The following is an 18,299-nucleotide window of genomic DNA, read 5'->3' on the forward strand; positions in this document are numbered from 1 at the left end:
AACATAGCTCTGGGTGGGGCCTCCCCGGCCTCCTGGGCTCAGAGCCCCTGGGCCTCCTGCTTTTCGGCCTGGGTACCTGGAACCCCTGCTGGCTTCAGGACGTTAGCAACAGCTGGAGCTCCAGCATCAGAGAGCTGCTCCGAGTGCCTGATGCTGGGGACGGATGTGGTGGGAGGGCATCTCTGGGGGCTTGGCCAGGCCCGAGCAGAAAGGCAAAGTCCTGGGGCTGGAGAGCTGTGAGCTCACCTTCCTGTCATCTGCCTCACAGGAGGTAGGCCCAGGTGACCAGATGGGAGAAGAGCATCGTTGGAGGAGAGGAGCAGAGCTGGCTGGGACTACGGAGGTTGGGGAAACTGAGGCTGATGGGGAGGGGCAGGCAGGGAGGTCATGCCCAAGGCCACACAGTGAATCAGTGCTGCGCTGACTCCAGACTGGGGGTCCCAAGAAAGGCCCTGGAGTTGACCTTCAATGCACCCTTTATCCAGAAAACATTTTTTGATGCCTACGGTTCCAGGCTCTGTGCTGGGCTCTAGAGTTGCTGCTGGGAGCCAGAGACTGGCCTGATCTTGCAAGAGTTAAATAGGGAGACTACTTGAGTAGCGAGCAACTGGGGCATTTGGAGTACAGAGGTAGGGTACTTGACCTTGACCAGAGTCAGGGAAGGCTTCCTGGAGGAGGAGGTATATAAGCTAGGTCCTGACATTGGTATAAGATGAGGAGGAGAGAGATGACAAAGGGGGCATGTAGAACAGAGCCTTCCAGGCAGCGTGTACAGCATGTGCAAAGGCGTTGCTAGTGTGAGGCGGGTTGGCACACTGGGGGCACACTGGGGTGCCGTGGGGGTTGCTGTTTTATCTTGCCCCATGTTGGCCTAAGGCCACTTGCTCCAGGGCTTATCAAACACTGGGTGGAAAATCTCTACCCTTTTGGAAGAGAGGGGTTGAGTCCATTCCTCAGATGAACCTGATCGCCCAGTGTGTTGCTCCTGGGGGGTTGCAGAATGCCACCCCAGTGAGGGTAAGGAAGGGCCGTGTTTATGGCGGGGTCTCCCCCCACCAGCCTTTTGATTAACTGGGAAACTGAGGCATAAAACCGTACTGTTGCAGGGACTAGGATGGGGACCCAGGGACCCTCCTCTTCCTTGGCTCCCTAAGCAGCTGTCCAGGCTCCAGCAATCGCCAAGCCCCGGATGAGTTCAGCCTTGTCACACACAGCGCTTGAGAGGGGCACACACGCCTTTTCTCAGTGCCGCTCTTGACCCAGCCACTCACTCCACCCAGATAACTGGACAGATATATAGATACATGTACACCAAGATGTTCTTCGCGACGTTGCTCAGATTGTTAGGACTTGGGAATGACAGTGCAGGACCCGTTAGGTCAGTGGGGTCACGTCCACCTGCCCTGTGACCCGCCCAGAAGGATGCTTGGTGTATATTAAGTGGAAAAACCATGCTTGAATGCCACGTCAGTCTGATCCTGGTTTCACTTGTGAAAGATGAGCTTTCATAAGAAGGCACCAGGAAGGACATTCCGCCTTTGTGAAGGTGATTCTCTCGGGGAAGGGAGACTGGGTGCGGTTTTAATTGTTTTGTTTCATTTACCTGATTTCTTTCTATTTCTGTGTAATCGTTGTGAAATACACATGCAACCTAAAGCAAACAGAGAGAGAGAAAGCAGGTGTTGTGTTTTTAAAGTTTAAATGCCTTTGATTTTTTTGACCAGTGGACGCATTGCATCACTGAAAATGGAAAAGACACAGGAGAGGAAATTCTCATACACACTCCAGCGTGGGTAAATCCCGCGGACCTTACGCTAAGTGCATTAAGCCAATCACAAAAGGACCAATACTGGATGGTTCCACTTCTGTGAGGTCCCTAGGAGTGTCCGTTTCATAGAGAGAAAGTAGAAAGCTGGGTGCCCGGGGGTGTGGGGAGTTAGTGTTTAACAGGTGTAGAGCTTCCAGAGGTGGACAGTCGGTATACTGAATGCCACCGAACTGGGCACTTACAAATGGTTATGGTGGCCAATTTTATATTTGCATTTTACCATGACTTAGAAAAAAACGATACAGCAGGGGACAGAGTGATCAGTCTCCCTTCCAGCCCTATCTCCCAGTCACGTGGTTCCCTCTGTCTCCAGTGTGGGGGTAGATTCTTGGGTTTGATGGGCAGGGGCAGGTCCCCTCCACTTGTGGGCAGAGCAAAGATGCCGCCTGGTCCTGACAGCCTGGGAGCCACGGCCCCTTCTGTCCCCGTTTCTGGGTCACGAGGCAGCTGGTGCACAGACCTTCCTGCCTTGGGGGCCGAGGGATTGAGGACCTGAGGGTAAGGGAGCCAGAGATGCCAGCTAGAGAGAGCTCTGGAGCTGGCCTCTCTGCTTCAGTGGGAGGGGATTCCCTGAATCCACTTCTTTGTGTCCCCTGCCCCCCAACGCCAGCACTTGGCTCCCTGAGCAGGCACTTGGGAAATGTTTGTTGAAACTGTTGTGGGGGAGGAAGATGGTCTGCAAGCCTACAGCCAGACACAGCTGGGTAGCAGCGGACGCTGTGAGGCTGTGGGGCTCTGGCACCCTGAGACACCCAGCATTCATCCCCTGGGGCGTCCTGGTACCGGCCAGGCCTTCTGTCGCTGCTGGGATGTGGTGCTGGGTTGGACGCCAGAGCGATGACAAGTCCTCTTGTGTCTTTGGTCGATGGCTCTATGTGTTACCAGGCATTGATAGCAGGGGTTCAGTTGGACCTCCATGTAACCTGTCTGGTGCCCCGGGACCATGGCCAGTTCAGTTAGTGGACTGCCACCCACCCCTTCTCCGTGGCGGGAAGACCCCATCCCATGGCTAATCATAGCTTCCATCAGTTGAGCGTTTACTGGGAGCTGGGCTCTGTACTAAGTGCTTAATGACTCGATACAGCAGCACACACCTGCCCTTCCCAGCATCCCAGGCTGGTGAAGCAAAGCATCTGGGGACCTGATGATAAACTGCAACCCTCCCCCACCCAGCGGTTTCTGTAGAGCCCCAGAGTCATGGGAAACAGACCGTTTTACAGATGAAGAGACTGAGACCGAGGGAGAGCTCAGAGCTGGCTCGTGGCAGCAGGACAGGACAGGGAAGCAGCGCCTGTATCTATCACCTCTTTCCCAGACTGGAGCAGCCCCGAGGAGGGTCCTTCATGATCCCCATGTCGAAATGTTCAAATAAGGAGGCTCAGGGGCAAGAAATCATTTGCCTGGAAGCCTGTGGCTGGTTATTTTGGGATTTGAACCCATTTCAATCTGACTCCAAATCTGGTGGTTCTTTTGCTGGTCCCGTGCCAGTGGTCGGGGTGGGTGGGTGGTGGGGCTGCCTGCAGATTAGACTTGGCCGCTGGCAGTGGAATGCTCAGGCTTTTCTCCACCTGGGTTCTGGGGTCTTGGAAATAGGTAAACAGGCAAAGCAGGTGCCTCAGGTAAGCAACTCTTTCCCAAGTCAGTGACCAAGACCCCATGAGTCCACATCTGTGCATCAGACCCTGGGTGGTGACCTGGGGTGTGCTGGAGGGTATGGTGGGGAGAGAGGTTCATGGAGCTGGACCCCTGAGAGGCTGCTCAGCCTGGAAAGTCAGATGGGCTGGGCTTGACCTGGAGCCAGGCATTGCCCTTGGACCTCTGTTTGCTCCTCCGTGAAGTGGGCACGCAAACACTTAGCTCACGGAGCTCAGGTGGGAGAACAGTGACTAGACCAGCACATAATAAGCATTTTCCAGTCAGTGTAAGTCTTTCCCTTCTCCTAGCAGAGTGAGTGTGATGGGAGAGGCAGGGAGGTAGCCGTTTACAGCTCCCTGGATGCCATGAGGAAGGCATGTACAAGGACTGGAGCCCCCTGATGGACTTAGTGACTCACCCTGGGAAAGTCAGGAAGGGCTCCCTGGAGGAGGTGATGAAGGTGTAGCAAGCCTGGAAGAGGTTAGAAATAGTGGCCTACAATTTGGGATGCAGATTCCTCCTCTCCAGGAGATGCCTTTTGAGTCATTTTCCTTCTTGGAAGTGGTCTGGTTTTTATGGAGGGGCACAGTAGAGCCCCCTTGGGTGTGGATTTCAGACAGCGGCGATGGAAGGAGGGTGCTGTCCGGCACGCAGCTCAGGGTTACAGGCACGCAGAGCTGCCCGGTCTCTAGGTGTTTCAGTACATGCCACCAAAGTGGGAGTGGCGCTAGGAATCTGGGCGAATATGGACACTGGGTAACTGGAACTTGTGACTTGTAGAGACTGCCAGAACTTCAGATTGGCATGGGTGGGCAACTGGGTGCTTCTCTGAGCCCAAGAGTATGCCTTGTGCCTGACAGTGTGATGTTGTAAGACTACCTGGGCTCAGGCTGGTGAGACGTCTCCTGCCTTGGTCTCTTTTGCCATCAGGTGGCCTTTGTTGGGACAGACAAAGGGCTGGTCACATGCCCGTTCATTCTTGGGGAGGGTCTGGGAGCGTGGAGGGCAGAGGCAGGACACTGGCTGGGTCTCTTGCTGGCAGTGGACTTGGCAGTACCAGCATCTGGGTCCTTTCCCTCTGCCACCGCTACCCCCAGGTGCCTCCGGTTGCCCAGCCAGATGATGGTGGCCTCTAGCTTGTCATCATCACCAACATCATGATTATTATGGCAGCACAGTGGCTCCGGAGTCAGCCAGTTCTGGGTTCCGGTGTAGCACCTGCCGTGCAGTCCAGGACCACTCCGTCAGTCTCTGCAACTCCCTGACCGTCTGTCATTGGGAGGTCAGGAGGTCGAGGACACCGAGTGGATGCTCATGGGACAGTGTGTGCCAGGCACTGTTCTAGGTTCTTGTCATACACGAGTCCACTGAACAGTTGCAAAAAGCCCTACGAGACCAGCCCTACCTGGGTGGTATTGCCAATGCCCAGAGAAGGCTGGTCGCTTGTCCCAGGATGTGCGGCTGGGGTTTTATCCCAGGACCTTCCAGCCCCTGCCCTTCTCTCTGCTACATACGTTGGTATACACTGGTTTGAGCTCAAAGACTGATACCCCAGCTGGCTTGAGATTTCCTGGTTTATCAGATCGCTTTGTGGTCAGCATGGCGTTTTTGCTCGGGGACCACAGGAAACGTTTCCTGGCCTAGCCGATTGGGCCCTTCAAATTTATCCATCTGAACACCATTTAAGAGTGCTTTAAGAGTGGGAAAGTGATGCTTCAGGAGGGAAGGGACTCGCCCAAGGTCACTCAGCAGGTTAGGGACAGAGACAGGATCTGATTCAAGGCTTCCTGCGCAACGCTGGCTGCTGTGTTGCCTGAGGACATGTGGGCCTGGGGAATGGGGTCCAGTCAAGGACTTGCCAGCCTCTCCCTCCCAGCTGTCTCAAGGCCTGGTGGCTCCCAGGCAGAGCCCCAGAAGTCAGCCAGCTGCCCCCCTCATAGGGTGCCCCTGGCCACTGGGAACAGGGAGGGAGAGTGTGGACAAGTCCATGCAGCTCGCCTCCCAGTCCATGGAAAGGGCCTGCCTTCACCGCCTTGCTGGCAGGACTGTGGGCAGCTGAACTACAGGGCTTCCAGATCCCCAGAGTCGGGTGGGGTGGGGAAGTGCCCCTGCTCCTACAGCCTGGGCCGTGCCACCCTGTGTTTCCTTGCAGGCGTGGGCAGGGTGACAACAGTTGTAAGAATGGCCATCGTCCGTCAAGCATGCCTCTGTCCCTTCCCTTGAACTTACTGAGTCTGCGCATGTACCCACAAGGTGGGACCGCCACCCCCATTTCATAGACGGGGCACCTGAGGCTCCTAGGTAGTGGTTAGCGGGCCCCCAGGAATCACAGAGTAGCAGCCGGCGTCCGCAATTTGCCTGCCGTTCTTAGTGGGGTCCGCAGAGATTCCCGTCATCCTTGATTCTGGAAGACCCAGGCTGCTCGTGGCGAGCCCTGTCCACTGGGCTCCCTGGATGGGACCGCCGTGTGCGTGTGTGTGCATATGCTGGGCAGGGGTGCACACGCGGCATGGTCGCTGCTCCATGGCCCACCAGCAGCTCACAGCCTACGCGGGGGCCTTCTCTGGGCCATTACTGCCTGGCCGTAATGGAATTGGCTGCCCTGGGTAAGTGTGCACATTAATTTAATACCTCCTCTGTGGAGACAATCAGTTGGCATTTAATTTGTGTTTCCTTCCGAGTGGCGGAGTACAGCTGGGCAGACAGGATGCTGATGGGCACATGTGTGCGGGGTCCCTTCCCTGGGGTCTGGGGCTGAGCACAGGCAGGGGGAGGGCAGTGAGCCTCAGAGGAGCCATGCTAGGAGGTACCTGTGAGCACGGGGCTCGGGGAAGTGGAGGGGCTCTCTGCTCACAGAGGGGAGCACCTAGCCCTCCTTCTGCTGGAGGGAGCCACAGGAGAGGAAGAAGTCAGGATGGAGAGGGGAATTGAGGATGGAGAGCTGTTAGTGGCCTGGGGGGAGGGCTGTCTTTTCAGCCTGGCCCACCCCCACTGCCTTTCCTGCTCATCTGTGTTTCTTTTCTGCCACAAGTGGGAATTGTTTGTGATATGAGACAAGGGGGTGCTGGGGCATGGGAAGCTGACTCAGTGTGACATTGAAGCTCTCCAGGGGGGGCTCAGCAGAAGCTAAGAGGGTGGGGGGCTCCGGATCTTCATCTGTAAGTTGGACTCCATTGGCCCACTCTGATCTCCTGCCTGTGGGCTTTGGGGAGGCTGGATTTAAAGAAAGGGTCCCCCTGGTCTGCCTATGGGCTTGTCCCCCATGCTAGCCTGGACCCCGGCTCTGCAGTGTGGCCAGGGGTGGGACACGGTCCATCTGAGTGGGGCTTGCACAGAAGCGAGGGGGAGCCCAGGGAGACAGGTGGGCAGGATGGCCCTGGCATGCCCCTGGCTGTCACGGCAGCCTGCACCCAGCTGTGCTGCAAGGGGGTGAGCTCCCCGTCCTTCTGGGTGGAAATTGTTCTCTGCCACCGGCCCTCCACCGGAGGCCAGACTCCTGCTTGGCCCAGAACGAAGTTTTCCACTGTGGGCTCTAACCTAGCCTCACCTGAGTGAGTCAGCCAGGGTGTGCCTGCCACTTACCTTCCGTGGAAAGGTGTGGACCATTCCTGGGCCACCCTCCCTGCTCTCTGAGGTCTGGGTGCTGGAGCCAGCTGTGGCGTTCCATGTTGTTCACACTGAGCTGCCAGACATTTAGTGTGCTCTGCGCCGGGGGCGGGACTGGGTGTTTTCGCCCCCACTGCCCACCTTATGTCGTCCTTACAACCACCCTGCAAAGGGGTGGAGTGCTTCCCATGTCCGAGATAAGGAAACCGAGGCCCAGAGAGGGTGATTGTTTTGCCTGAGGTCACACCGCTGGGAAGTGGAGGGGGGAAGGATTCAAACTGAGTCCTTTGGTGCCTAGACATCTCCAGGACTTTCTCCCCAGCAGCCCCCTGGGCTGTCCCTGAAGCCTTAACTGTTTTTCTGGGGCTGTACCCACTTTCCTCTGGAGCCGGGGGGCCCCAGACCTCCTTTCTCTGATGGCACAGGAAGTGAAAAATCTGTGAGTCAGTCCCTCTTCCAGTGACTTCAGCCTGGCTTTCCGCCCCACCCCCCAGCAGGCCAGGCTTTGTCAGCCCCTTTCCTGAGGCTCTGTGTGTCATCGGAGTTGATGGTGGGGGGAGACCCTGGCTGGGGGAGGGGAGGTGGGGGTGGGGAGGCTGGTGGTGAAACTTCACCCCACCTCCGCCAGTGGCCTGCTAGACTTCTCGTCCATCCTGTGGTTGGTGCTGGCTCCTCTGGAATGTGGGGAGACCACATCTGGGTGGGGCGGGTGCCGCTACCCTTGTCCCTGCCCCTGGCCTCACACGTGTTCTCCTTCTGCTAAGGTAGGTGCCGAGGTCCCAGACCTCAGCCTCCAAGTCACTTTGTAGGGTCATTTCCTCTCCTGGCCCTCTTTGTCCTGACGTCCCTGCCTCCGCTCTTCAGCCCCTAGGGCGGTGGGAAGTGAGGGAGGGAAGCTTTTTCCTTCTCCCTGCCCCCTTCCTGCCCTGGTGGCCCCTCCCCCTGGCCTTCCTCTCCCTGGAGTGGACAGAGCTGAGCAGAAGCCCAGTGCTGGGAACTCAGCTCCTGGGAGCCCCTAGATCCGTGTGGTGTAGGCAGAGAATGTTCCAGACAGAAGTGAGCAGGAGGGCTGAGGAGTGATGTGGTTTGGATTCATTCATTCATTCATTCATTCAACAAATCCATACAACCGTTGGGCTCCTTATCAAGCGCCGGCTGGTTTTAGGAGCAGGAGTACGGCAGTGGGTGCAGCCCTGGTAACCATAGCCAGTTCTCGGCCCTGGCAGAAGGGCTGGACCCCCAGCCTTAGGCCCAACTCCTCTGAGGACTTGTATGATGGCGTCCCTCCTCGGAGCCTCTCCGCCCACCAGAACAGGCCTCTCACTCCTGTTTCCTTCATGCCCCATCTGGCCAGGGCACAGGGTCTTAAAACTTCTGTGACGGGAGCTGGAGGGCCTCTCTGTGCTGCTGCACACACGTCCAAGTTCCCGATTTGTGGACTCCCAGGTCTGAACCCCTGCTTACCCTCTGCCCTGGTGCAGAGATCCTCACCAGGGTGGCCCTTGCCTGCTACTCCATCCGGCTGCCGAGCAGTGGGTCACACTGGGCCGTACTCCGGGAGCTCCGGGGGTGCCATGCATCAGCCCCTTCCTTGCTGGGATCTTGATTTCCTGTTCATTCCAAGGCAGTGGGAGGCTTTGAGCACAGGCCAGTGGAGGGATTGGGGCAAGGAGAGCTGCAGGGGGGCAGGAACCTGGGCTGGGGCCGGGAGATGGGCCCTGAGGTCCAGTCCAGCCAGAGCTGAGGGCCGGTCACGTGACCTTCAGAGAGTGTGGGAACTGGATGGGTTTTTCTTGAGTGGCCCTGGTATGTGCTGGGGCCACATTCTGTCCCATGTGCAGGTGGAGAGACCCAGGCTCTGAGAGATGGAGGCAGGTGCTCAGAGAGGCTGAGTCTGTGTTCATTCTCACATCCCTCCTCCTCCCTCCTTGTGAACTATGGCCGGGGCTAAGGGAATGGAGGGCACAAAGCCATCTACTCCCTGTTTGACCCTGGGTCTCAGTTTCCCTAACTGTACCCTCAGAGTTGTAGACGGGGTGAACTCTGGCCCCTTCCAGCCTTCACTTTTGGAGGTGCTCTGAGTAAAGGGGTCACATAGACATGACCCCACCTTCCTAGCTGTGTGATCTGGGGTAATGGTCTTGGCCTGCAGCTTCTTCATGAGTAACATGGAGATAATAATGGGGCCTAGAGGTGACTGTGAGTTTTGTTTAAGTGAGCTTTGCCTGTGACGCCCCTAGGAAGGCTGCCTGGCAGGGGTGTGTGCTTGGTTCGTGTTAACTGCTCTGTTTGCCTTCTTACCCTCCTCCTCCTCCATTGTCGTCTGCCTGCCAGCTGCAGATGCCGCCGTGCGTGGCTGTGGACAGAGAGCCCTCGGAGGAGCTGGCCTTGGAGACTGCTGTCTGAGGGTGTCTGCAGAGTGGGAAGGGAGAGGCTGCGGGGGGTGAGAGCAGGCCCCCGTGGTGTGGCTGGGGCACAGCAGACGCATGCTGGGGTGGGGCCCTGAGCACTTTCTGGAGGTGGAAAAGATTGGAGGGCAGTCTGTCCCTGTCCCCCACATCATGGCTGGCTCTTTGGGTGAAAGCCATGTGAGATGAGGTCCCATGGCCATGCAGCCTGGGATGTGGGAAGTTGGAAGTTTCATGAGCCAGTGGGTCGGGGCAGGCAGGGGTGGCTCTGAGTGATTCTGGCCACCTCGGCCCTGGCTGGAGTTATCTCCATGCTCTGGGCCTTCATTTTCCCACCTGTAAAACGGGGCAGGGGATTCCCCATACCCTCACAGCTGACAGTGTGAGCACCTTTGCTCAGCAGGGGCCGGGTGGGAGAGCCGCAAAGGACACGATGTGGACCCAGCCCTGGCCTGCAGTGGGTGTGTCCCCTTCTCCATGGCAGTGGCTGCTCCCTGGCCTCCGTACTGCCCATCTTTGCTTATGTGGGCGCCTCTGCCCCAAACACCCGTCCTTACTGAAACCGCATTCCCGCGGGCAGACCCAGGGCGGGGGAGGGGGCCGTCCCTGGGACAGGTGTTGAAATCGAAGCGGCCACAGCTTGGTTGACCAGTTTTCAGTTAAGCCGCCTGCTCCCTCCGGGGCTGGGCTGCAGCGAGCGTGGGGCGTCAGGGGTCCCTGAAGCAGTCTGTCGCTGCTGTCCCTCTGCCGCAGTCAGCCGGAGCAGCTGAAGGGCACCGCTGTTCTGCACCGTCAACGCCGGTGCGGGCAGAGCCAGCTTTCTCCACCTCGGCCAGGAGGCGCGGCAGTGTGGGCCGCGGACTGGGCCCGCCAGCCAGCTGCTGCGGGCACGCGGGGGTCTGTCCCAGGTCTCTTGGGAGCAGGCCCGCCGGCTGCCCACCCAGCCCGGCTTTGGAAATACAAAGGCCCGTGAAATCACTGGTGCAAAGCTCATCTGTCAGGGGGCAGCTTAGAAACACCAGTGAGATGTGGGGTGTGTGTCAGGGGCAGCTCATCAGGAATGCGGCATGTCTGTCCCACCCCGGGCCTGCCGAACCCGGACCCGACCCCCAGGGGATTGCTGTGCCCAGACAGCCCGAGACTCACTGCTGCTTGAGAGCACGGGCAGCGAGCACGTGCGTCCTGTCCCTGCTCGCTAGCTGTGTGACCCGAGGCTAGTTGCCTCATGTCTCTGAACCTCAGCTCTGACACCCGCAGGATGGAGTTGGGGAAAATTCTCTACTCGAGTGGGTTAATAATACTTCTCTTGAGAACCGATGTGTGTGAGGCACTGAGCTAGGGGGTGTGGGCCGTGGGGCGTAGACCGGCCTGGCCCATCTGGGGTGGGTGCTCCTGCTGCTGTCTGGAGATCCCAAGGCCTGGTTCGTGTTTTCTCTCAGGGTTGACTCGGGGCAAGTAGCTTTCCTTCTCTGCGCCTTATGTTCCCTGTCTGTACCAAGGGTCTGTGGAGCCCAAGGCACCTCATTAGAAGCCTGCTTGAAGGAAAAGTGAGAGGGGCCGGGCTGCATCTCCAGGAGCCTGTCTGGGAAGCAGGTGTGCAGGGGTGAGGGGCCCCTGGGTGCCCCACCTTTGCTCCTCACCGCCCCCTTCTCTGTGGCTCCTGCTGTTTGCGGAAGGCAGGTTGCAGCCCTTCCCTGCACCTGCTCATCTCGGCGGCTTAGAGCTGAGTCCCCTCCCCCCCTCAGAGCAGCAGGGCCCGGAGAGATGTTTCAGCTCGGACCCGTGTTCTCGGCCTTGGCCTCCCTTGACAGAAGGCCCGGGAGCCCCGTGTTGCCAGACAGGTGGAGGGCGGCCTGTGAACCTCTCCCCACCTGGGACCCCTCTCTCCCGTGGGCCTGGGACGTACCTGGTGACCTCGGGAAAATTGCCTGTACACTCTGGATCTCAGTTTCCCTGTTTGTACAGTGGGGGTGCTCCATGAGATGGTCTCACCTGGGTTCTACCCTCACATTCTCTCACTGCCCCTCCTCAGCTTCCTCTGTGTCCTTCATCCCTGGCAGGTGCCCTGGCCCCGTGCCTGCCAGGTGTTGGACCCTGGAGCCCATGGCAGGTCTAGGCCTGGCTGCCAATGCCGGGGGAGCTGGTAGAGAGGGAATGGGAAGAAGGGGAGCATGTGGGGGAGAGGAGGAATTTTCCTCTGTGTGTGCAAACAGTATCCATTTTCTCTTGTTTCTAAAAGCCAGTGACGTAACGCACCCTTCATCCCTTCCTCCCTTCTGGCCTATTTTTAGCTGGCCCCGACAGCATCCTAAAAGGCTTCCAGACTTGCCTGCTTGGAGGCCATGTAGGGAGGTGGCCAGAGGGTGAGGAAAGCGTGGAGCTCATCTGTCTGTCCCAGGATGCAGGGAGGGAAGGAACCTGTCCCAGGCTCCCTCTGGGGAAGGAAGGGAGCTGGGTGGGGAGCTCGGGGCGGGGTGGGGCTCTGATGGATCCTGGGTCTCTGGGGAGCTTGGCAGGGTTGCCTGTGCTTCGTCTGGAGCCTCTAGCCTGGGTTCGAGTCCTGACTCCACCTGTCCTCACCCTGACCTTGGGCCCCTGACCCGTGCCTGGCTTTCTGCATCTGTGAAATGGGCTAGCCGTATAGTTGTGATGGAGGGTTGTCAGGAAGATTGGGAATGATATCATGTGGAATGGTTCCTGGTACAAAGTAAGCTCTCAGTTAGGGTGAGCTGGTACTGGGATCCTCATTATGATTTTTTTTTTTTTAAGCCTTATTTATTTGAGAGAGAGAGAGAGGCAATGGGGGAAAGGGACAGAAGGAGAGAGAGAACCTTAAGCAGACTCCTGGCTGAACACAGCCCGATGTGGGCCTCGATCTCATGACCCTGAGACCATGACCTGAGCTGAAATCAAGACTCAGACACTTAACTGACTGAGCCACCCAACCGCCCCCAGTGATTATGATTATTAACATCCCATTCTACCTCCAGTTCATGTTGGGGGTCCCCCTGTGAGCCCCTGTGTGCCTCCTGCCCTTTATTCTTTCCTGTCCGGCTTTAACCAGCGTGTGCTGGAATGAGACAATATACAGAAAGCCCTGGAACGGGGCCTGGTAGGGGCGCTGACTAAGTGCGAGCTATATTTATTGTTTTTGTTTTAATGTAATAAAACAGACCCAGGTTTGGATTCCAGCCGCATGCGCTAGCCAGCTGAGTGTCTTTGGGTAAGACACGTAACCTCTCTGAGCCTCAGTTTCCTTCTCTGTGAGACAGGGATATTTAGCTGGGTAGGGGATTTCTTTGCTGGTGAGGATGGCTGCCGGACAGAAAGACTTCTGCGGACCGTGATGATCATTGGCACAATAGAAGCTTCTTTGTTGCGGCGCTGGCTACAGCCCGGCTCCTGAGCGCCCACTGCCGTACGGGATCCTTTAGCAATGGCAGGAGCAATGGCATTTGCAGGGCACTTTATAGTTTGTGTGAAGGGGAGATGGTGGTCCCTCCCGCCTTCGTCTCCCCGGGGTGCGGTGCTCATGCTGGGAACCTGGTGGTTGTCACCCCTGCCTGAAATTATGGTTATGTGTTGACCTGGCTGTCCCCTTCCTGTTGACCGGGAGCTCCCGGAGGGCAGGCAGGGAGGGATTCATGGCAGCACCTTGCTTGCCCAGCCTGAAGACAGGCCCGTGGTGGCTGCGGGCATGGTGTCTGAGGGCTGGGCCGGCACGGGGAGGCCACCGTCTGACCACCTGTCCTTCTTGGCTCTTGCAGGTGGGAGGAGGAGCTCGCCAAACGCATGAACTTGCAGACCATGGTGGACACGCTGCAGGAGGTGAGAGCCCCCAGAGGTCCTGGCCACGAGAGGCTTGTGGGAACCATGTGGCCCAGGGGCACAGTCTCCAAGGGGCGAAGTCGGAGGCCAGTCCCTGCTGAGCCCCTGCACTGTGCTGCCCCTGCTCTCTCAGTCACTCCTAAATGGGGCCACAAGGCCTCTTCCTTGTCCCCTGCTTCGGACCTAGGAAGGGCCTGGCATAGTGTTGTAGAAAAGCTCGGGGACGGGAGTAGGGAAGCCTGGGTCTAAGTCCCAGCACTGACCCCTGCTTGTTGGGCGATGGTCCTGTGACCCTTTCCCACCCTCCCCTCCCCACCTGAGTTTAGGACTGGACGGTCTCTTGAGCTGCCCGATCCCAGCTTGCAAAAACTGACTGGGGGCCTTATGCCTTGGAGTGGGTGGGCTCCCGGTGCGAATATTCTCTTGTGGTTCTGGCTTGGGAGCTCTGGGTCTGGGCTCTGCTTCACACCCACATGCTGGGTGCACTGGGCCCCAAACTTTACTTTCTCGGCCTCTGAATAGTGACCCCATGAGGAGACAAGAAAAGTTCTTTAAAACGTTTCTAACCATTGCTTTCCGATATTTAAGGCACGGATCTTCTAAGAGATGGAATCAAGTAATGTCAATACACAGACAGAAAAGGATGAATGTCTGCCCTCCCTTTGTTTGTAACAGAAGTCTTTCTGTTTACAAACATGACATGTTCACGGTCAAATATTTGGAAAACTCAGAAATGTAGAGAAAAGAATAAAACTCCCTTCCAGTTCTACCCCCCTCCCCACATACCCAGTTGACAGATTGCCGGGTGACGTGTCTTTTCTGTACAAACACACGTGTATTCCACGTGTCTTTGGTTAGGTGGGCACACACGGCGTTGCCATTTTGGGGATGGGAGATGGTCAAATATTGGCAATTTCACATGGACCCACCTCACATTTTAACCTACTGGAATCACTTGTTATATTAACCGGTTCTTTTTTTCCCTTAATATCTGCTGGGGATTTTTCCATAGGGTAAATATTCCTTGGAGAAGTGTTTCACGCTGAGTGGTACCCTGCCAGTGAACTGGGCTCAGCAGGAAGCTGGGCTGGGGGAAGGTCCTCAGCACCCCTTTGCTGGCATGCGTGTGCCTGGCCTGTTTGGACGGCAGGTGTCCAGCCCTTCCCAGCCCTCAGGGTGCCCGGTCCCCTAAACCACCCTTCCCCATCTCTGTCCTCCCTAGGCGGCACAGGAGGCTGAAGCCATCCAGGAGGAGATGAACGAGAAGATTGAGCGGCTCAAGGCCGAGCTAGTGGTGTTTAAGGGGCTCATGAGTGACGTAAGTGCCACCGGCCGCCGCCCCAGGTGTCATGACACCCCCTCCCCCCAACACCCATCATGCAAAATGCTTCATTCACTCCGAGGCTCCAGAGCTCGGCTTCTAGTTAGAGTCCTGGCTGGCTGCGTTTGCCCTGTGAGGATGACGGATGCATCGGAGACCAGCACCCCCCCCACTTCCGCTTCCCTTGGTCTGAGTAGAGATGCATTAATCAATCTGCTGCTTAACCCATCCCGCCCTCCCCCGGGCTCCTCTGACGGTCTGTGTGTTTGCTCCAACTGGTCCCGGCTTGCCACGCTGAGGGCAGGTGGTGGCCCTGGGCCTCGATGTCTGGGCACCATGGAGGGCCCAGTGGCAGGTTGAAGGAAGCCCCTGGGTCTGGTCTGTGTCAGCCGCAGGGGCTCCCCCGGCCTGCGGTCTGCAGTAGGGCTGCTTTGTAAAGTTGGGGAACCCTAGCATCTGCATCCTTTTGAAGACTGGAACCTCTCTGAGTGACTGTAGGTGCGGAGGGCTGTTGGCAAAGCCTCCTTCCTGCTGGGGACCCGGGCTTCCGGCCACCTTCAAGCAGTGGCAGCATGTAGGGAGGGCCGCCAGAAAGGAGAAGGAACCCGATGATGGGTGACTCAGCCTGGTGTGGCTTCTGGTCCTGGGGGCTGTGGAGCTGGGAGTGGCTGGCAGAAGCCTCTGGCGGGGGGGGCAGGGGGTTGCTGCAGGGGGAGCCCACCTGGCTTCCCCTCGCCGGGGTCCTAAGGGAGCCCCTCGTCTTCGGTGAGGCCCCGCGGTCAGCCATGGGAGGAATCCTGGGGAGAGCGTGCCACCTTGGCACCGTGGCCCCCCTCTGTGTGGGGGGACAGGCAGGGCACACAGGGTGGGAGAGAAGGGAAGTCTTTCAAGAGTGGGAGGTGTCTTTCTTTTTTCCTTGCTCTGACAAAATAAACACTAGCACTGTGTCTGTTGAGAGAACGCCTTCCAGCGCTTAGGGAGGCCGGCAAACATGGTCTCACATTGTCTACTTGGAGTCAAAGCCTTTAGCTCCTGTGACCTCTCCACCCCCTCCCCCAACCTGAGCAGCGCTGGCCCCGCCCTCCCTGCCCCAAGAAGCTCCAGGTCCCCCCTCAGACTCGGGGCTGTGCACCCCTCTGCCCAGCAGGAGCCTGGGAGCGACGCCCCTGCCCCATGCCCTCCCCTATGCTCGCTCCAGCCCTCGCTCACATAACCCCCCTGCTGTCCTCCCTGCAGCCCATGACAGACCTGGACACAAAGATCCAAGAAAAGGCCATGAAGGTGGACATGGACATCTGTCGCCGGATCGATATCACGGCCAAGCTGTGCGATGTTGCACAGCAGCGGAACTCGGAAGACGTGTCCAAGATCTTCCAGGTGAATAGGGTCACCCTGCTCACCGGCCGCCACTCCCCCCGCACCCCCGCCACCGCCCCCTCCCAGAGTGCCTGGCCTCCACCCTGCATGGCCAGGCCCTCTTCCCCTCCAGTTCCGTCCACTCCCCTGCCCCCAGAGCTAGCGTTGACCCCCCGCTCTGGCCTCCCAGGATGACACAGAGTCAGGGATGTGGCGACTCAGTAGGCTCGTCAGGCTCAATGCTTCATCCTGTGGCTGAGGAGCCTGTGATGTGATGGGCTCAGGAAGGGACAGGCCCAGCTGGGGCTGGCACTCAGGTCTCCTGACCCACTAGGGCTTGGTCCACAGGCCCGCGGGGCGCTGTCGCCAAGGTCGAGAGCCCTGGTTAGGCTGTGGGAGCACTGGGCAGATGAGACTCAGAATTTCCAAGAGGATCTGGTGGCCTCTGGTTTGCGTTCCCGCCGAAGAGTCCCTCGGGGCACCCCCAACCCTCAAGGAGCAAGGCTGTGTCCTGAGAGAGGGCGGTGGGGCAGGTAGTCCTGGTGGGCTGTCCTCTGGGGAGGGCCCGGGGGCTAGTCCAGCAGCCCGAAGGGCACGTGTCATTCTCCAAAAGCTGCTTCTTGAATTCTGGGTTGTGGTTTGGCTTTTGCTTGAACCCAGGGCAATCCAGCGTGTTGTCGCTTTAAGTGTGTGACTTTGGGTGTAGCGTGAGCGATCTGGGCTCGTCCACCTCTGTGCCTTCTTGCCGCCCCTCTGCTGGGAAGCAGGGGTGACCATTCCAGGCTTTGTTCGGTTTGCTTGTGTCTTGTCTGCTTGGAATGGAGGAAGCTTGGGGACCCTCGGGCTGCCTGCCCTTTGCCTTTGCATGTGAGCAGGAGGGCTCTGAAAGCGTGGAGCCCTCCTGGCCTCTGTGAGGGGTTCCCTGTCTCTCTGGCTGGCGCTGAGACGTCCCCTGGGGACTCTGCGCCCCGGTCAGGCCCACTCCTCTCCCCAGATCCTGGGGCTGCCGCTCTGGTGAAGGGCCGAGCTGAGCCAGCCCACCCACCGGGGGAGGGAAGGGTCCAGGCTGTCTGTCCTTCCTCCTGCATGTGTCCCGCCTCACGCTTCCTGCCAACGCCACCTGCTTCTTAGAGGAGCTCCACATCTTTCCCAGCAGTGGCTGCCCCAGCCACACTCCATCCATCCCTGTGGGACGCTGACTCCCTTCCCAGCCTCCCCTCCCTCCCGGCAGAGCCTCCCACTTACCTCCATCTCTTCCTTCCCCCATCAGGTGGTCCCCAAAAAGAAAGAGCGTAAGGTGGCTTCGGACGACGATATCTCCGAGCAGGACGGGGAGGTGAACCGGTTCTCGGATGACGAGGTCGGCTCCATGAATATCACAGATGAGATGAAACGCATGTTTAACCAGCTGTGAGTATCTCTGAGGCCCTGGCCCCCCGGGGCTCCACTCCACTCCACCAGCTTGCTGGGGGCAGGGGTGCCAACTGGTGGCCTGCTCTGACAGTGCTTTGACTGGCCAGCATGGGGTTCCGAAAGAATTTGGATTTATCCTCAACGGTCATAATTGGGGGATTTCACGTTTTCAGAAGAGGCTTAATGGTAGTGCTGGGTCCTGTCGGCTCAAGCCTTACACTCCCACTGGTTGTCCCCGAGGTGGGATCGCTGAGTTGATCCCCGCACCAGTGCCCACCGTGCGGACTGAGGCTGGCTCCTGACATGCACTGAGCGTCCTTGGTCTGTCTAGTCTGTATTTTCCATCCAGACCCACTTTGACGCTAATCCACAAGGTCCCCTGACTTGGGGTGGGGGAGAGAAGAGGAGGGTGCACCTGCGGGCATTAGTGGACTTGTCTGAGGGCCTGGACTTGGTGGGTTGGGCTGGGACAGGGTCTCTGGGGCCTACATTTATTTCCTCCTGCCCCTCCAACTGCTCTTGCCTGTTCCCTGTCTACAGCCCCTTGCGGTTGGGCCCCTGGGCCCTGAGAACTCATACTTTCCCCGCCCAAGGACTCTGGGTTTCCAACAGCAGAGCTACGATTGAGCCCTGGGCTCTAAGGAGCCGTCACAAAACCCCACAGAACCCCTCCCTAGGAGCTCCTGTCTTTTAGGCAGTTGCCTCTGGCCTCATGCTTGGTTCAGAAGCCAGGTCTTGGGTCTCCCTTCGGCTTCCTGCAGAGCCCTGGGGCTGGCTTAGCATGACAGAGTCCAAAGGCCACTCAGCCCAGCCCCTTCCCATTCTGATGGGGAAAGTCAGGCTCAGAGGGGCATGCCAGGAGTTGGAATAGAGCTGGGCCCCTGACCCACGGTGGAGTCCTCTG

At 58.2% G+C, this 18,299-nt stretch overlaps 1 protein-coding gene across 1 annotated transcript in view; it reads left to right on the forward strand.

Moving 5' to 3' along the window:
- Positions 1 to 18,299, forward strand: part of IFFO2 (intermediate filament family orphan 2) — a 47,305-nt gene that overhangs the window by 19,388 nt on the left and 9,618 nt on the right. The window contains 4 exon segments of the mRNA XM_047726989.1: positions 13,245 to 13,305; positions 14,528 to 14,623; positions 15,863 to 16,003; positions 17,253 to 17,392. Of these exon segments, the coding sequence (XP_047582945.1) occupies positions 13,245 to 13,305; positions 14,528 to 14,623; positions 15,863 to 16,003; positions 17,253 to 17,392 (438 nt within the window).

The sequence above is a fragment of the Lutra lutra genome, chromosome 4 (genome assembly GCF_902655055.1).
Source record: "Lutra lutra chromosome 4, mLutLut1.2, whole genome shotgun sequence".
Taxonomy (NCBI): domain Eukaryota; kingdom Metazoa; phylum Chordata; class Mammalia; order Carnivora; family Mustelidae; genus Lutra; species Lutra lutra.